Genomic DNA, 19,170 nt, shown 5'->3' on the forward strand with positions numbered 1-19,170 from the left:
TTTTGGACTTTCAAATCTTTGGCCACCATTGAAGTCCACTATATGGAGAAAAATCCTGGAATGTTTTCCTCAAAAAAAGTAATAATTTCTTTGCGACTGAAGAAAGAAAGACATGAACATGATCTTGGATGACATGGGGGTGAGTAAATTATCAAGAATTTTTTTATTCTGGAAGTGAACTTATCCTTTAAGCCTTGGGCATTTCCCCAGGACTTAAAGGATAAGTTCACTTCTAGAATCCCTGCACATCTTTTGCTGCAGAAATCCCCAAAATCCTTCTAACACTGAACTTAGGTGGCCAGTTTGCTGAACACCTGGCACTAGGCACTTGCTCCTTTCTGTCATGGTGCAATTGGATGCTTCTGTAAAAGGCAAGTATGGATGTCCTTTACAATAGGTGGATTTAGTTTGGAAAAGCACACACTTGGGTATATAAGGGCCCAATTTACACCACATTGACAGGACAAAACTCAAGCCATGAAGTCCAAGGAACTGGCTGTTGATCTCTGAGATCAAATTGTGGCAAGGTATAGATCAGGCCATGGACATAAAATGATTTTCAAGGCTTTGATAAGAACCCAGTGGTCATTCTGAAATATCTCCAAAAGTCCTTTGCAGAGATGGAAGAACCTGTTGGACAGAAAACCATTAGGCCCTTACGGCAGAGTGGCCAGACAGAAGCCACTGTTATATAAAAAGCATATGACGTCTTGCTTAGAGTTTGCTAAATGGCATATAAAGGATTCTGACAACATGTGGACAAATATTCTATGGTCTAATGAGATGAAAATTGAACTCTTTTGACAGAATAGTTAGCACTATCCAATCCGATGGACCTTCAGAGTGTCCGCCATGAAGAATGATATAAACCAAATTGAGGTATGCAAAACGCTGGTGGTGGAGATGATGGTGAAACAGATGACCAAGGTGAAGAAGCTGGAACCCCACAGGGGTTGGAGGAGGAAAGCACAGGGGAGCTGACGGGGCAGCAGGAGATCTCTGGAGTGTTGGCAGAAATGGTGACCACCATGCTGAAGCTGAGGGCCATTGTGGAGCAGGCAAAACTGAAGGGAGATATAACTCTTGGTGGAATCAGGGGACTCACATTTGCCCGGCTGAACTGACAGAGGAAGAAGAGCTTTCATGGCCATGATAATGAGATGCAGCACTAACTAACAAACTAGTCACTTAGAATGGACTCAGGACCTCCAAGATCACTGGACTTGGGAATTCTGGGAGAGCGTCCTCATAGGAACACCTATTTCTATTCCCTCACTGTATTTTACAATAAGACGAAATATGATATAAAACACTACTGCCTCTTTTCGTGGTCATTTAAACATATTAATAGCTTATTCTGTAACGTTCAGGTAAGGAGAGATAAGTCGATTGAAGTGCACCAATTTATTAACCGAAAAAACTGATGATCCAAGATGAAGACAAAATTGAGCCAAAGGGGAAACAGCAACAAATCAGCATTGATAAAAAAACAAAAACAAAAAAACACAATAAGCAACAGTAAACTGAGGCAACTATACACCGAGGATGAGTAACAAGAAGCAGGTAAACATAACCAAATACTTTGGCAACCAATGAAACCAGGCAAATGCAGGAAACCAGTAACCTTAAAATGTAGATACAATGGAATGAAATAATAGTCAAAACTTGGAACAGAATTGACTAAACTAGCAATGAAACATAAGACAAAACTTAGGTTACTCAACATGTAGTGTAAACTTTACATCTCAGTTGAAGGTTTATTTTAAAGTTTGTGGGGTTCATCATTTAGAAGATTAAAAGGGAAAGGAAGTCCATTTCTTTGTGCAGTGCTGCATGTTTCCAACAGCACAGCTGCAAGGTTTTACCCGAAAGCCAACAAGATAAGTTTCCCTAGGCCAATGACACGAGCGACAGAGTCTGTTCTTGTAACATCTAACAGCCAATTTGCACATTTAATGTATTGTCTGCATTACTATATGCACTTCCGGTTGGACGCTAATTCAGATTGTGTACTTGTACTCTTTCACTAGCCACTGTACTGAAATGTGAAGTGGAAGCCCACTTAATTTTTTTTAGAGACTGAAATCAAAATACAAGTTTGTAGGAGATAGGAAGTCACAGTTCATGCTTAAAAGTGAGGTGACTGACAAAAAAGAAAAAAAATCATCTCAGCATTGCGCCACAACACCTCCAAATGACAATATAATGAATAGACAGACATTTTTTGATGACATGGACTACATCAGAGAACACCCGACAGTACATTTTTAGAAGGGTTCTTTATATGACACCAATTTCAGATCTTGGAGTCTAGTTATATCAGGGGTTGATTAGGGTGCTTCATGATCGGCACAAAACAAACAAACTCAGGCAACACTATCATATTTTAGGTTTTACACCTGTTAGCTTGATTACACGAGAACAACCGTCCAGTCTGTTATGGAGAGTTCTGAAATATCGATTACATTATTTGTGGACAGACAAAAGTTATATATTATATAGTTCTACTTTAAGAATAACTAGCAAAAAGCAGAGATTACAATCAAGTTATTAAAATCTCAAACAAAACCTCTAAAACATACAATAGACCCACAGACTGCAAATCATTTAAACAGACTCGGATTCTGTATACACTGACATTCACAGCAAAGTCAAGTAGTTTACACTTTCAATAATCTTGAACAGTTATTTAAAACAACGCCCATCCGTCACCAAAATCACAAGTATAATTTAAAAAAAAAAAAAAAATTTTTTTTTTTTTTTTAATTATAATCAGATAGAAAATAATAATAATTAAAACACACCAACATTGCAGAACACAGTTATAAACAAAAAACATGGGAATGTGGTCAAGGAAATATTCAGATAAATGGGAATGTTTAATATTTCCACCTGTGTTATGTGAGCTTTGAAAATGAAGTTCCTCATTTTGACTTTAGGTGCATTTAAGGTGCATTTCAAAAGTGCCCAAAAAACAAACAAGATGGACTAATGCTTGTAACAGACCCGAAGCTTATGACAATGTCTCTGTAACCTTTATTCACTTTATACGGGTGATTGAATTCACTGGAAAAAATGAACACCCACATGACTCCGAAGCAGTGCTGTGGACTAGAAGAAGCTGGTCTTGAGTTTGATGGTGGGAGCCGCTTGTACAGTCGGCTGCGTTTGTCTCGCTGCAGTCTTGGCTTTACTGTTGGCTTGTCTGGATCTGATAGCCGCCTCGAGTCGGGTCTTGAGTTCCGGTGCTGCCCCGATAACAGTCTTGAAGGCAGCAGGGTACAGAGGACCAGTGTGCATCAGGTTCTGAAGGGCAAACTCATGCAGGCCTTTAGAGGCGGTGGAGGCCGTGGAGAAGGCAGTCTCATCCAACAGGTACGAGATGAGGGTCGGGACCAGCAGAGCCAGTAACTGAACTCCTGTTTGAGACAGACCACATGAGTTTGAGGAGAGGAAGATGATCACAACTTAACACGAAGGTGCTCATTTTCATATTTTCAAATGAATTATTTTGTGGAAAGGGTGTTATATAGTGATTTTTTAGAGTGAAAATGTAAACGCATTAGTAAATATACAGAATAAATTTGGAAGGCATCATTTTTGTTTTTAATTAGCTTTTATCTAAAAATTCTGAATATAAGTGTATTGAACCTTTAGACAAGAAAAAAAAAAAAAGAGTGAATGTGTTTTGTTGAGTATAAATCAATGTGATCTTTATTACAGTATAGCAAATACTGAAATAAAATAATATACAGTCATGGCCAAAAGTATCGGCACCCTTGGTAAATATGATCAAAGGCAGCTGTGAAAATTAATCTGCATTGTTAATCCTTTTGATCTTTTGTTTAAATTCACAATCTAACCTTTCATTGGATAATAAGAATTTAAAACGGGGGGGGAAATATCATTATGAAATGTTTTTCTCAAATACACATAGGACACAATTATTGACACCCCTAGAAATTTTATGAAGTATAGAATATTACTTCTCTGAAGTATATTCTCATTCATATTCACAATTTTGAGCACTCCAGGGTGATTATTAACATGTAATTATCCAGCCATGGCTTCCTGTTTCACAGAAATATAAATAGGAGGGAAAACAAAGCCCAAATTCCCTTAATCATCATCACAATGAGAAAAAACAAAGAATATATTTCTGATGTGCAGCAAAAGATAATTGAGCTTCACAAATTAGCAGTGTTGGGCAGTAACTAGTTACTAGTAATTTAGTTACTGTAATAATATTACTTTTTGCAGTAACTAGTAGTGTAACTAAATACCAATAAGATTTCAGTAATAATATTACAGTTACTTTCCATAAAACAGCTTAGTTACTTAGTTGCTTTTGACGCCTCAACCCCGCTGATTTAAAATCTAACAATCAAATAATTCCTAGATTTATATTCATAATTTTCACGACTCGCACATGCACATGATGTCCCCGGTGCAGCAGGCGAGCTCGGAATATGGAAAAGCTTACATTCAGCAGATAGAAATATTGCATTATATTGATTTTGTCAGGAGAAAAAGATAGTTGTGGCTTTACTTCACTCTGGCATTACATCCCTCTGATCAACATGTGGTACATTATATTAATATAATTAAAAATATTTTTGATATTTAAATTAAACAGTTTCTTACAAATTCATGTGATTTGATAAAATACATAACGGAATTTAATTGTATATGGGTAACGTAAAAATTACTTCAAGCTTATTAAAGCTTATTAACAATTAATGAGATGAATACAACACTTCTTCTTGAATGCCACTATCAGTCACTATCGAGTGTTTGTAATAACTTCTGACTGCGATCCAATGTGGATTTTGGTCAAATGATGAGGCAGAAATATGTTGTTAGTAACATTCTAGAAGAATTTTATGTGGAAGATACACAGTTACAACTTATGTCGGGCGTGAAGAAACAGTAATGTAACTAGTAGTGTAACTAATTACTGTTGCCAGAAAGTAATAAGTAAAGTAACAATATTACTTTTGAAAGGAGTAACTAGTAATGAGTAATATATTACATTCTTTGAGTAACGAGCCCAACACTGAAAATTAGTGAAGTGGCTTTAATAAAAGAGCTAGAGCAGTGAAAATTCCCATTTCCACCATCAGGGCAATAATTAAGAATTTCCAATCAACATAAAATGTTAGGAAACTGCCTGGAAGAGGACGTGTGTCTATATCGCCCTAATGCACGCTGAGGAGGACAGTTTGAGCGGCTAAAGACTCTTCAAGGACCACAGCTGGAGAACTGCAGAAAAAAAAAAAAATAGTTTCTCAGGGTCAGAAAACCTTGTCAAACAGCAGCTACATCAGCACATGTTGTTTGGGAGGGTTTCAAGAAAAACTCTCCTCGCTCATCCAAAAACAAACTCCAGCATATTCAGTTATCAGACATGACTGGAGCTTCAAATGGGACTGGCTTCTATGGTCAGATGAAACTAAAAAATGAGCTTTTTAGCAGCAAACACTCAAGATGGGTTTGATGAACAGGGATAAAAAGTACCCCATGTGTACAATGAAATATACTGCTGTATATACTTTTGATGTTGTGGGCCTATATTTCTGCTGGAGGTCCTGGACGTCTTGTTTAGACGCATGGCATCATATCAAATACCAACAGATAAAAAAATCAATTAGTGACTGATTCTGTTAGAAATCTTATAATGGGCCATGTTTGGATCTTCCAACCGTACAGCGATCCACAAACAAACACCAAAACAAAACAAAAATGGGTCACTGAGCACAAAACCAAGCTTCTGCTGGTCATTCCAGTCCTCTGACCTGAACCCTGTAGAACATGAGTGACCTGAAGAGAAGAAGCTGTGAATCTAAAGGGTCTGGAGTGATTCTGGATGAAGGAATGGTCTCTGATCTCTTGTCAGGTGTCTCTAACCTCATCAGGCATTATAGGAGAACATTTAGAGCTGTTAAACTGGCAAATGGAGGTTTCAAAAAGTATTGAATAAAAGGGTGCCGTTAATTGTGGCCAATGTGTATTAGAGAAAAACATTTATTTCATAATGAGATTTCCCCCCATTTTAAATTCTTATTATCCAATGAAAGGTTAGATTTTTGTGAATTTTTAAAATAAAAGATCAAAAGGATTAACAATGCAGATTAATTTTCACAGCCTTCTTTGATCATGTTTAGCAAGGGTGCCGATATTTTTGGCCATGACTGTAAATATCAGTCGTCGCTCTATATCTCCAATAATGTGTCTTAGTAAGATGAGACTGAAATGATCCAAACATATAATGCAATGAAATGCAATGCTGATTGAAAGATGAAGAAATAAATGCTCCTCAGAAGATGTGAGATGTTTTGGAGGCTTGTGAAGATCATTCCTCCGCTGAGGAACAGTGAAAGTAAAGCTTCTGGAAACAAACGCTCCTCAGAAGATCCTGATGATCAGATTTGAGACGCACTGATTTTTCTAGAAAATGATTGATGGAGAATCAAGTAAAGCTGAGCTGCTTCAGTCCAGCAAGTGTTCATCTGGAGACATGACTGCAGTTATTCTGACGTTTACTTGATCAAAATCAGTCAAGATCTGACAGAAAAAGACACGAGAAGCAGCAGCTGAAGCTGGACCTTTCTACAATTACACTAAAAGAGCTTTTACTGGATAAAACACTCTAAACTATCAATCAGACGACAGAAGACACGAGGAGATTGCTGTTAAACCGGTTTCACTCAATGTTTTAATCAAGTTGAACACTTTATAACATTAGAAATTAGAGTGTTAAATGTGTTACTATAGCTTTTTAGGGTTAATAGCCAAAAATCACTGTCCCAACAAAGTGCTTACGGTTCTGTTCCTCTCCCATGGCCACAAGGCTCTCCAACACTTTAACTCCTTCCTGTACAGCCTGTAGCTCAGCAGGTGTGGATGGTCGACTGTGTTCAATGGCCTTCAGCTTCTCCACCAGCACCGGCGCCAGTGAGTGAATGTAGGGTGTGGAGAGACTGCGACACGAGTGCTGGAAGACAGACAGCAGCAGCTGATAACAGCGGGCCTGAGTCTGCAAAACACACACAAACAAGACATTACTCAGTGCTTTCATCAATACAACATTCATCCTCCTTAGACTTCATTCATGTTTTGAATATTTGCTATAGTGCTGTCAAAATTAGCGCGTTAACACAGGTGATTAATTTTTCCAGTTTAACGGCGCTAAAAATATGTAACGCAGGGGCGGAGCTAGGGTTGGTCTCTTTTTCTTGACAAGAATTGTATTTATTTAGATGAAGAATGTCTTTACCAGCACATCAAACAGGAGACTTTTCACTCCAGCTTCGCCTCATTGCCAGGCGCGAGTCAAACGAGTGCGTAAACGGTGACGAGGAGCTTCAGTAGAACTGCGGTCTGATGAGATGTTGTCAGGCCATGTCAGTAAAAACCAGTTTCCCTGTCCTGTCAGCCGTTATACTGTGCTCATAGCGCATGCTCTTCAACTGACCCTTCGCAAAACCTGCCCTCCTTAATTACTGCTGCTATGCCGCTCTAACACCACACATCATGTTCTCACGCAGTAAAAAAATAAAATAAAAAATACAAAAATCGCAGAGCGAAGAAGAAACTGACAACGTACTGACAGGCAAGACAGAGCAGGTTACTTCTGGTATGAAACAAGGAGCCCTATCATACACCCGGCGCAATGCGGCACAAGTGTTTTTGCTAGTTTCAGCCCGACGCAGTTCTCATTTTCCCGTCATGCGCCGCGTTGTTTAAATAGCAAATGCATTTGCGCCTATTTGTGGTCTGGTCTGAAAAAGAGGTGTGTTCAGGCGCATTGTTGGCACGTTGCTATTTTGAGGAACTGAAAATAGACTGCGCCATAGACCAACTCAAACCTGGTCTAAATATTTGGCGCAATATTTTTTTTTTGTTATTTAAAGAGCGCATTAGAAAATGCGCCTCTGGGAGGGTCCACAACACGCGTTTACTTTGCTTATTACACAGGGACGCGCAGCAGCACACAAACATGCCAAATATAAAAAATTAAAGGATTACAACGTAAAAGAATATTATTGTGTAGGCAACATAAATATAAAAATGTCATACATGTCATAATGGATAGTCATTGCGTGCATCAGAATTAGCCTACCAATTTGCTCGTGCATGAGCAGATCCGTTTGCGCTCTGGAGACGCGATCAGTCTGTGCACCTTAAAATTCAGCCGTTTAAATAGCGAATCCGCCATGGCGCGAGCGCAACTCGCTCTTAAAGGGAATGGGAGATGAGACTCTGATTGGTTTATTGCACATTATGCCCAAAAACACACCAATCACTCATTAAGAGAACAGGGACAACCCTTTTAGACCATGTGCCGGACACACCGACCGTTTTTCCCGTAGCAAAAGTGGATTCGGAAACGCCCTAAGAGCACCTGCGCCGTGCATTTTAGACCATACGCTTAGATCATTAAAATAGGGCCCAAGGTCTCAGGACTCTCAGCTTTAGGGCTGGGTATCAAGTTCAATACTTTCTAGCCACCAAATTTCGATACCTAAGGGGTTAATCTCATCAACTTCAGTGAGCCAATAAGCCTGCAGCACTAGGTGTGTTCGACTAGAAACGGCGCGGCACAGATCTATCGGTGTTTCCATGAGAGCGATTCGAGCATACGGAGCAGTCTGCTCTCGTGGTACTGTAATACACCGATCGGTCTGCACAGTCGGTCCACGTCACCGGTTACACTCAGAGATGTGGCTCACACGTGAGGCTGTAGTGTGAATGCATCCCAGCACCCTTAGATGCAAGGCTACATTTACACTGGTGTTTTAAAATGAAAACGATCCTCGTCATACTGGCGATTCCAATGCGTTTCAAGCCAGCTTTCCACAAACGGCAAGCGACAGACCGGAAGTCATTAATTTCCGATGGAGAGGAGTGCGCGACCTGCGTGGAGTTCCGCTCATATGCAGATGTCGGGTTCATACTACACGACTGAAAGCGAGCGTTACGTGACCATTCATGCACACTGTAGCATCATGCTACATAAGACAATAAATAAGATTTATATTCTGCTTTTACTCAAAACTCACTTTAAACCACCATTGAGTGTTTGTAAATAACTTCCGATTGTAGTCTAATGTGTGTTTTGGCCATGTAATGCTGCTGAAATATGTTATTACCTCTGAGTCAGAACAGAGATCATGGAAGAGAGCACACAGGCAGACAGCGCTGGAAGCAGCTAATGCTCATCAGTAAATAAGTGGAAAATGAATAGAAATTATGATTCTGTCTGAGCTATGTGTTTTAAAACAAACACGCACTAGTGTAAATATAGCCTAACAGATGTGTACACAAGACTATTTGAGCTATATTAAAACTATTTGCACTGATTTATTGTGTTGGTTACATTTTGTTCCTTTGTGCAGTGGCTCAGGAGACGAGTCTGAGTCTGTAGAAACATCAACAAGTTGAAAAATAAAACCAATTTTAACAAGATTACATTGTCAAAAAAAAAAAAAAAAGTTTGATTTCATAAAATTGGTATCAAAAAAAAAAAAGGATCGTTCAGGAACCATTAATCGAAGTCAAGGTATCGGTATGAAATTTTTTTTGAAAGATACTCAACTTTTGTCATTTTTAAAGAAATACAAACAATAAACAACGTTTTGTGGCTTTTTAATGTGTCGTGACAGATCACTGTATTGCCTCAGTTCAAACACGTGAACCGATCTTCTTTTCATATGTACTTAAAACACAAAATAAACATGAATAAACATCAATGAATGTACATATTTTATTTCAACGTCAGAACACACCATTTTCAAAGTTTAAGTCCACTCTCCTGTCCGATTTGTGGTTAAGGCTGGAAGGGATACAGCTGTGGCACCTGGGCATGCGCACATCAATATAATGTAATTTTGTCACACTGTACAACAATAATTACTGTTTTTGCATTATTGTTTAAGGTTGGGGTAGGTGTAGACGTTAATAAAACACAATCTAATTCCACCTTTTTCTGAACGCAGAAGTCTCGCCCAACTGGAACGATGCTTTACATTTATGGTCTTTGATGTTTCTAGTCACATATTTTCCGAGCCGACAATATAACGTGAAAAAAAGCACGACACTAGTTTCATCACTTTACAATGTCGCAATGAGTGGGAAGATAAGGTTAGCTGCATTGAAAACAGATGAGAGCACTTGTGAAAGTGAAAGTGGTGACTTTCGGAATTCGTGCTCTGCATTTAACCCATGCAAAGTGCACACACACAGCAGTGAACACACACACGGAGCAGTGGGCTGCCATTTATGCTGCGGCGCCCGGGTAGCAGTTGGAGGTTGAGCCTTGCTCAAGGGCACCTCAGTCGTGGTATTGAGGGTGGAGAGAGCGCTGTACATTCACTCCCCCCACCTACAATTCCTGCCGGACCGGAGACTCAAACTCACAACCTTTGGATTACGAGTCCAACTCTCAACCTTGCTCAGGCTTTTCAGATTGATCATAATAACATACAGATGCTGTGAACAAGATCGGTCCGCTGCTAGTCAAGTTATCCCGTCTCAGTGCAAACTCACATTACTATTTCAATGCGCATGGATGAATTTATTCGGTAAACGTGTTTCCATCGTAGTTTATGCGCATTTTTAAAATTGATGTACATGCTGGCATTTCCATCCAGCGTTTTTTTATGCAATATTTCAAAATGCACATAAAAATAGGTGGATGGAAACATAGCTAGTGGTTAAATAATAAAGAACAATTTCCTAGAGACATCAGTAGTATTGGTATTAGGGCTGCAACGATTAGTCAACATTATCGACAACGTTGACAATAAAAAAAATAAAAAAATAAAATTGTAGACATTTGTTGTCGAGTAGTCCGTCTGATCTCATATGACCTAATGTAAGAGCCTGCAATACTGTGGTTTGACTAGTGTGGCGCTGTAGCGCAAGACTGTAATTCAGCTCTCCTGGATGCAATTCAAGAGAAGACACACACAGCACTTGAGAGAAAATGCATCCGAACCTGAACGGCGTTTGGATGAATATGTAAATATTAGTGCTGTCGATCAATAAAACATTTTTATCACGTTAATCACAGTCATGGACTGTAATTAAATCACAAATTTAAAATACTAGGATTTACCTTTAAGTGTGTTGAAAAAGAAATGCATGACAAACTAGTTTAAGGAAACAGAACCTTTCACACTTCCGCAGGTATGAGACATAATCCTTATTCTTTTATCATCATTCTTTTGTTTTTATTCAGCCATTATACTGGCAATAAAACATTTACCAAGCCACATCGCTTCAATCCCAGTATACATTTACCCAACTATTATCAAAAGTATTTCTAAATAAATACAACAAAACATTTTCTTGCGCCCTTACATGAAGTATTATGACAAAATGTATTAAGAAGAAGAATTGGACCTGTTCTGCAGGTTAGAGCTAATATTAGCATCATGCTTCATAAGAATTTATGAGATTAATAGTACACTTTCACTCAGAACTCACTTCAAACCACCATCAATTGTTTGTAATAACTTCCTTTTACGATCACATGCGGAATTTGGTCGCTTACTGTTGTTAAAATATTCTATTTATAGCCTTTTATGTCGCTGCACAAATTAGCATTTTAGATGTACACATTCACCTCAAGAAAATCACATACAGACCATATCTATCGTAATCGTGTGTTTATTATCTTATATAATCTATAGTGTACTGTTGTCATGTATATTTCCGCCTCTCCGTTCTTAAGTTGCCAGGGATACATTCCAAGTATAATACACATTAGTAAAAGGATCTATTTTTATTTGTCTATATACACGTTGGGCGGCCACGGTACATTATAAAAGTAGCCCAAAAAAACTCAACCCACGGCTCTGTAATTTTTCCCACGACTGTATTTTCAAAACAGCTCACTTGTGCCGTTACCCTGGCAACACTGGTTCGCTGTACCCTCATCACACAATGATAGATAACCTTCTGCGCTGCAATGAAGGGAAGTAGTTGGGAGTCAAACCTTATCAAGTAATAATAACGCATTAATATTTTTTGATTAAATCGCATGCGTTAACGTCGACACCCCTAGTAAATATATATTGCGCGCTTTCCTCTCAGTAATGAAAACAACAAAAACTGACCGCAGTGTGAAAGCAGCAGTTAAAAATGCATCTGATTACAACGATGTGGATGTTTGCATGAGCTCTGCAGTCAAAGTCCATTTAAGACAAGTCATGTCACTCGGCGGCCATCTTTGAAACGCCTCTCGGGCATCCAAGTGCAGCTCCTATCTCTTTGAACACTGACTGTTTCTATAGCAACCGGGACTTCTAACTGCAGCTGCAGTGACGTGCTGACTTTACCGATTAGTGATTGGCTCTTTCATTCAGAAGGCGGGGCTTCCTGCGATTGAGCGGCCATATAGAGCGTTGCATTTTTCTCCATTCAAAACTATACGAGTGACATGTCTTGGGTATTCTATAGTCTTTGTCTGCAGTTCAGTAACGTAACATTATTCCAGTAAAGTCCGGTCACATCACGTTTATTTATATAGTACTTTATGCAATAGATAGCCTTAATTCAAGCAGCTTTACGGCATTAAACATGAAAAACCAGAGTCAGTGTCGCTTTCAGTTAGAATTACAACTTGATTTTCTGTTATGAAGCATCTGTCCAGTGTGGAGCTAGCTAATGATAAAATATTTTTATTAGTGGGAAAAAATAGTTTAATTACAGTGACAGTTTGGTTTAAAGCGATCAAAGCTTGATCTAGCTCAGGACTGTTTTGGTTATCATAACCCTATAAGGTATTTTAAGACATGTTGTGAATAAAATAGTTTATCCAAAGCGTCTCATCACTTACCTTTATTAAGTTTCTTATCTATATGACTTACAAAAGGAGATGTCAGGCAGAATGTGCAAGATGTGTCATTCAGTTACTTTTTCATGTAGCTAATTAAATGGTGAGAGAGTGTCTCTGTCTGTCATCTCATTTTGTGCCAAATACATCTATTTGTAAATGAATTGGTAACACTTTACAGTAAGGTATCATTTGTTAACATTAATGTATTAATTAACATCAATGAACAATGCATTTATTACATTTAACTATTAATCTTTGTTAATGTTGGATAATAAAAATACAGTTGTTCATTGTTTGTTCACAGTGCATTTACCAATGTTAAAAAACAACTTATATTTTATGTGATTTTAATAATGCAATAGTAAATGCTGAAATTAACATCAACTAAGATTAACAAATGCTGTAGAAGTATTGTTCATTCTTAGTTCATGTTAACTAATGAACCTTATTGTAAAGTGTTACCAATTAATTGTATAATAATTGTAATTACATAAAGGTCACTTCAGCTTTAGAAAAGCATATTATGTTAGAATATGTATTAACTTAATATTTTAACTTTAATTGCAAAAGCTGAATAATCAAAGTCTACTGATTAATCAGTGGAATAATCGACGATTAGGCGATTAATCGTTCTAATAATCGTTAGATTAATCGATTATCAAAATAATCGTTTGTTGCAGCCCTAATTGGTATCAATGATACTCGCCTTCAGTCATAAAAAAAGCCAATTAACAAATATACAGTCTGCATGCTTTCTACATTAATTTGAAAATTAAATGTGAAATTATTGTAATATAAAATATTTAAAATTTTTATTGTTAGGATTAAATCGCAATTTAATTTAATTGCATTAATTTCTGAAAAAAATGTGCAATTAATTAGTTTTTTTTTTAATCGATTGACAGCACTAATTTGCTACTAATCAATGCAAAAGCACTCTATAATTTCAAAGTGCCGCACTAATCCGGACACTGTATTAAACTGCTCAGATAAGGAGAATAGACACCATGATAGCACATCTATATAAAGTTGTGTAGCTCACCCAGGGATCAGCAGAGTTGAGTCCTTGTCTGAAGCGCTCAATGCAGCCTTTCTGCAGGACAGAGACGCCGACCAGCTCACTGCTGGCCGACAGCAGAAACAATGTGACGGCCGTCAGCAAACTGACTTCATCCACGCCGGCCCCGCACGCGTCTACAGGACAGAGAGTGTCAGAAACCGCCGGGTCACTGCTGCTAAACACAGACACATGCATCGGTCTCACCTGGCTGTGAGTGCTCGAGGACGGTGGCCAGACTGCTCCTGACCAGCGCCCTCCACTGCGTCTGGCTCTTGGGTGCCAGCGGAGAGCTGAGGATGGTTTTGATGGCCTGCAGAGCTGCAGACACGGGCACAGGGACCGAGTTATCAGACATCTTCACCGCCGTCTCTCTCAGCACACCAGTGATCAGGAAGAGCACCGTGGGCAGAATGGTCATGCTTCCTACAGCAAGAAATAAAACTATTTAGTTAAACTGCTTCATTTAATCCTATAAAGTAGGGGTCACCAAACTTGTTCCTGGAGGGCCGGGTCCTGCAGAGTTTAGCTCCAAACCTAATCAAACACACCTGAACCAGCTAATCAAGGTCTTGCTTAGTATACTTGAAACTTCAAGGCAGGTGTGTTGAGGCAAGCTTAACTCTTCAGGACACCAGCCCTCCAGGACCGAGTGTGGTGACCCTTGCTATAAAGTATGCTGTAAATAAATCTAATAGCTCTAACTAGGGATGCACGACATTGGATTTTTGCTGATATGCCAATATTTTTCAACTCTTTTTGGCCGATAGCCGATATATTTCCTTTTGTAAGTCGCTTTGGATAAGTGTCTGCTAAATGAATAAATGTAAATGTAAATATAAATGTATCATATTTGATGCATGAAATTCTAGGGTCTCTATAAGATCAACATGATCAAACTTCACATTCAATCTGCTGCATGTCTTCTGTCGTCTGATTGACAGTTTAGAGTGTTTTATCCAGTAAAAGCTCTTTTAGTGTAATTGTAGAAAGGTCCAGCTTCAGCTGCTGCTTCAAGTGTCTTTTTCTGTCAAATCTTGACTGATTTTGATCAAGTAAACTTCAGAATAACTGCAGTCATGTTTCCAGATGAACACTTGCTGGACTGAAGCAGCTCAGCTTTACTTGATTCTCCATCAATCATTTTCTAGAAAAATCAGTGCGTCTCAAATCTGATCATCAGGATCTTTTGAGGAGCTTTACTTTCACTGTTCCTCAGCGGAGGAATGATCTTCATCTTCTGAGGAGCATTTATTTCTTCATCTCTCCATCAGCATTGCATTGCATTGCATTACATGTTTGAATCATTTCAGTCTCATCTTACTAAGACATATTATTGGATATATAGAGCGACGACTGATATTTCTATCACTTTAAGTCAGTATTTGCTATACTGTAATAAAGATCTCATTGATTTATATTAAAAGCATCAGAATTTCATCAGATAAATATCAGCATTTGGTCAGCTTGAGTCTCTGAATAAAATTGAGCTGTTTTCCTTCCATATTCTCACTATATCAGCATGATGGATCAAATATGATACAAAACATAAAACACATATGCAAACCTTTTTTGTTATTTAGTGTAAATGGTAATACTCTGTTCCATTAAAAAAACTATTAATGTCAAGTTTTACAGGGTTAATAAAAGGCAGAAATAAATATTGTTTAATAAATTCTATATTATTGAAATTGTACATTATTTGTAAACGATTGCAGTACTTTTATGCTTATTTAAACAAAAACGAATCATTGCATTGATACAGCATATATATCTTTAAGACTCATCTCAGGTACTGACTTTTGATGTTTTTGAATGTGTCATTGCTGTATAAAAGCTGCAGAATAACCTAAGACGATCTGATTTAAACTCTGAATGAAAGTGTCAGGCTAAGTGTGTTGCAGCGGTGTGAAGCAGGTGTGTGTACCTGCAGGAGAGCAGAGTGATGGCAGCTCGGCGAGGACCGTGACTGTGGCTGCCACCATCCGGTTGCTGTCGTCAGACAGGTGCTGAGGTGCTTGTCTGACGCTATCTGTGTCCTTTATTTTCAGGTGAGGCAGGTGACGCACCAAGATAAAAACCAGCAGCTCCATCGCAGCAAACACCAGAGATTTCCCTGGAAGTAGCTCCCCGGTTTCTCCTCCTTCCCCGAGCACTGAAACACACTCCTCATCTCCACCGTCCTCTACAGCTGCCACAAAACACACACACAGAGTGATGCTAATGCAAACCACAGGCAGTCATTAACCACCACTAAATATTGCTGCCAGTCTGTAGAACGTGACCGAATTATCAATTATCAATGTATGCAAATTCAACCTCAGCATTATTTGTGGTAGCTTGCAATTATGATTTACCATTATATATACACACACACAAAGAGATTAAAATGGAAGTGAATGATGCAAAGTTAAATTATAAAATAAACCTATAGAAAGAGCCGAGTAGAAATAATTTGCGGTCGGTTTGGAAAGGGATGACAGTTATAACTGGATCTAAAGGGTGTGAGACTAAGAGAATTCAGTTACCTGGGTATGACGCTAGTAGTCAATTGGCTGAGGAACTAAATAGGTTTTATCTACGCTTTAATGCACCTGAATTTGGTCCCAAAATGGAGTCTATGAATTATAAAATGAGCTGTGGTGGTGACTATAATAACTTTTTTGATGAATTAGATATAATTAAAGTTTTTAAGGGTTGTAAGAAGACAAAAACTCCTGGACCAGACAATATTGGGGGTATTTAATTAAGGTTTGTGCTGAGCAATTGGCTGTATGGGTCTGCTGTGTTTCTGATTCTTGCTGCATCTAAATTGCCCGTAAGGGATCTTAATAAAGTTTGACTTGACTTGATACTACAAACATATACACACACTGCCAAAAAAAAAGGTCAAAAGTTTGGAATAATAAAGATTGTAATGTTTTTGAAACAAGTCTATTATTGCTCACCAATGCTACATTTATCTGATCACAAATACAGAAAAAACTGTAATATAGTGAAATAATTTATTACAATTTCAAATAACTGTTTTCTATTTCGATTTTATGATATTTTTTTTTACAAAGAAATTAATACTATTACTCAACAAGGGCAAATTCAACTGATCAAAAGTGTCAGTAAAGACACTTATAATTAGGGATGCATGATATTGGATATTTGCCGATATCTGACATGCCGATATTTTTCAACTCATTTTGTCCTATACCGATACCAATACAGATATATTTCCTTTTGTTTGGAAACAACATATAATTTCTGCACAGGAGAGATTTTAAGCAAAATATTTTTTTTTATTTTGGTTAGTTTTTAACAAAAATGTATTTGTTAGAATTAAATAAACAATAATGAAAGTTTTTGACAGTACATTGAAGCTTTGAAAATAACTAAAACTAAACTGTATCAGTCACTGCATTTCCAGAAAGATGCAGTGTTAACCCTAACATTTTATTTTAAGATTTAACATTTGTAGATTGTCTAAAGCAAAAGAGTTGTAAAAATTATGAAAATCTTAACATTACACATTAATGAATGAATCAGTATATATAAAATTTAATTTACAAGTGTCATGTTTGTGATTTTTTTTCATGCAAGCTATAGCTTCTGACCTTTAAATCAAAATATACTAATTTTATAACATCAATTACTACTTTATTTAAATTTAATTTACTACTTTTATTTAATCAGAAACACAATCTATATGTTACTTGTGTAGGCTATTTTACTTTTAATTGAATTAGAAGTAGGCAAACAGCACCCCCTACAGATTAAACCTCCTTACCGAACGGGCATTAGGACCCGGGGGAGGCAGTCACTGCTGCAGCAGCACGTGCTATTACTGTTTATGCACCGAACGCTTGCATGCTTTCACAGATTAAATACAGCGATACAAAACAGTGAATCTAATCATCATTCAGACAAAACTTTGCTTCAAGAATGAGCCACACTGCTGACGTGATCTAATCGCTACACACCCTGAGCACATGCGAGTTAACCCATTCCTCTTATCAGCAAGACATATCAGCATCATTTTTCATATCGGGCCGATATTTACATTTAAAGCCATTATCGGCCGATTCCGATATCCATCCGATAATATCACGCATCTCTATTTTTAATGTTACAAAAGAGTTCTATTTCAAATAAATGCTGTTCTTTTGAACTTTCTATTTAAATCAAAGAATCTTAATTAAAAAAAAAAAAAAAAATCATCATGGTTTCCACAAAAATATTGGGCAGCACAACTGTAGGAGTGACCCCAAATAGTCAAAGTTTCGATAGGAGGAGCCTAATTCGATACCAATCGCAGAGATGTTATGATCGTGCCATTTTGCCTATATGGGGTTGCTCAATGTCTGATTTCACATAGAACTACCAGTTTTCTCCCAATAAGTTAATATACAGCCTATTATAATAATGCTGTAAATAAGAATCTGAAAAGAAAGAAGCTTTTAATTAATATTTTTAACGTGCATGAATAAATCCAACCACCCCTATAGAAGGAGCAAGGAAAAATTTTAATATAACTCCGATTGTATTCGTCTGAAAGAAGAAAGTCATATACACCTAGGATGCTTTGAGGGCGAGTTAAACATGGGCTTATTTTCAGTTTTGGGTGAACTTACCCTTTAATACTTTAACAAGATCTTTTCCTGATCAGGTAGGGTATAAGTAACTTCAAAACACTTCAGGTTCTAATTTGATTTGTGCATGCTGTGAACATATAGGTGCTGATCCCATGGGTTCACGGGAATGGCTGAGCACCCATGTTAAAACTCGAGATATTATGTATTCTCTATCATATTGGTGAAAATGATCTGGCAAAACTTTAAAAACTTAATGAGATTGTGATGAAGACAAGGGACAGCTTTTTAGTGATTATAAAGGCAGTGCTCTTTGTGCGATTTCTAGGCTATATAGCCTGTAATCCATTCAGAACTTGTGTAGAACTTTATTTTTCGGCCACATACACGCTGCAAAGTTTCAGGAATGACATCTGCATATTTATGCAGGATTCACACTCGAAAGAGCAATGGACGGGACAAAAATATACGTGAAAATGTATGTGAATTGAAGCTAGAGCACACTTTCTGAAGCACCCTCAGTACTTAATTCTGGAACCGGACCTGGATAAAACTAGCTGTGTTTCAGCAGTTTTCACAGCAGCTCATATTTAGGCGATCACATGGAGTTTTATGTAGCAGAGGGCTATGCTTCAAAACTGGAAAAATTAGCAGTATGTTTCCTCCGTGAAAATCTCTACACGGTTAGA

The 19,170-nt window shown here is 37.8% G+C and overlaps 1 protein-coding gene across 4 annotated transcripts in view; it reads right to left on the reverse strand.

Moving 5' to 3' along the window:
* Positions 1-1,389: 1,389 nt before the first annotated feature.
* heatr5b (HEAT repeat containing 5B) overlaps positions 1,390-19,170 on the reverse strand; it is a 69,201-nt gene continuing 51,420 nt past the window's right edge. For 3 of the 4 annotated variants that reach the window (XM_058795174.1, XM_058795173.1, XM_058795171.1), the window contains 5 exons: positions 15,829-16,092; positions 14,109-14,327; positions 13,887-14,038; positions 6,823-7,036; positions 1,390-3,419 (listed from right to left, as the gene is read on the reverse strand). In XM_058795174.1, coding sequence (XP_058651157.1) covers positions 3,112-3,419; positions 6,823-7,036; positions 13,887-14,038; positions 14,109-14,327; positions 15,829-16,092 — 1,157 coding nt within the window. In that variant the 3' untranslated portion in view covers positions 1,390-3,111. The remainder of the gene's footprint in view (positions 3,420-6,822; positions 7,037-13,886; positions 14,039-14,108; positions 14,328-15,828; positions 16,093-19,170) is intronic. The other variant, XM_058795172.1, reaches the window with a different exon arrangement.

Source organism: Onychostoma macrolepis, chromosome 13, assembly GCF_012432095.1.
Source record: "Onychostoma macrolepis isolate SWU-2019 chromosome 13, ASM1243209v1, whole genome shotgun sequence".
Classification (NCBI taxonomy): Eukaryota; Metazoa; Chordata; class Actinopteri; order Cypriniformes; family Cyprinidae; genus Onychostoma; species Onychostoma macrolepis.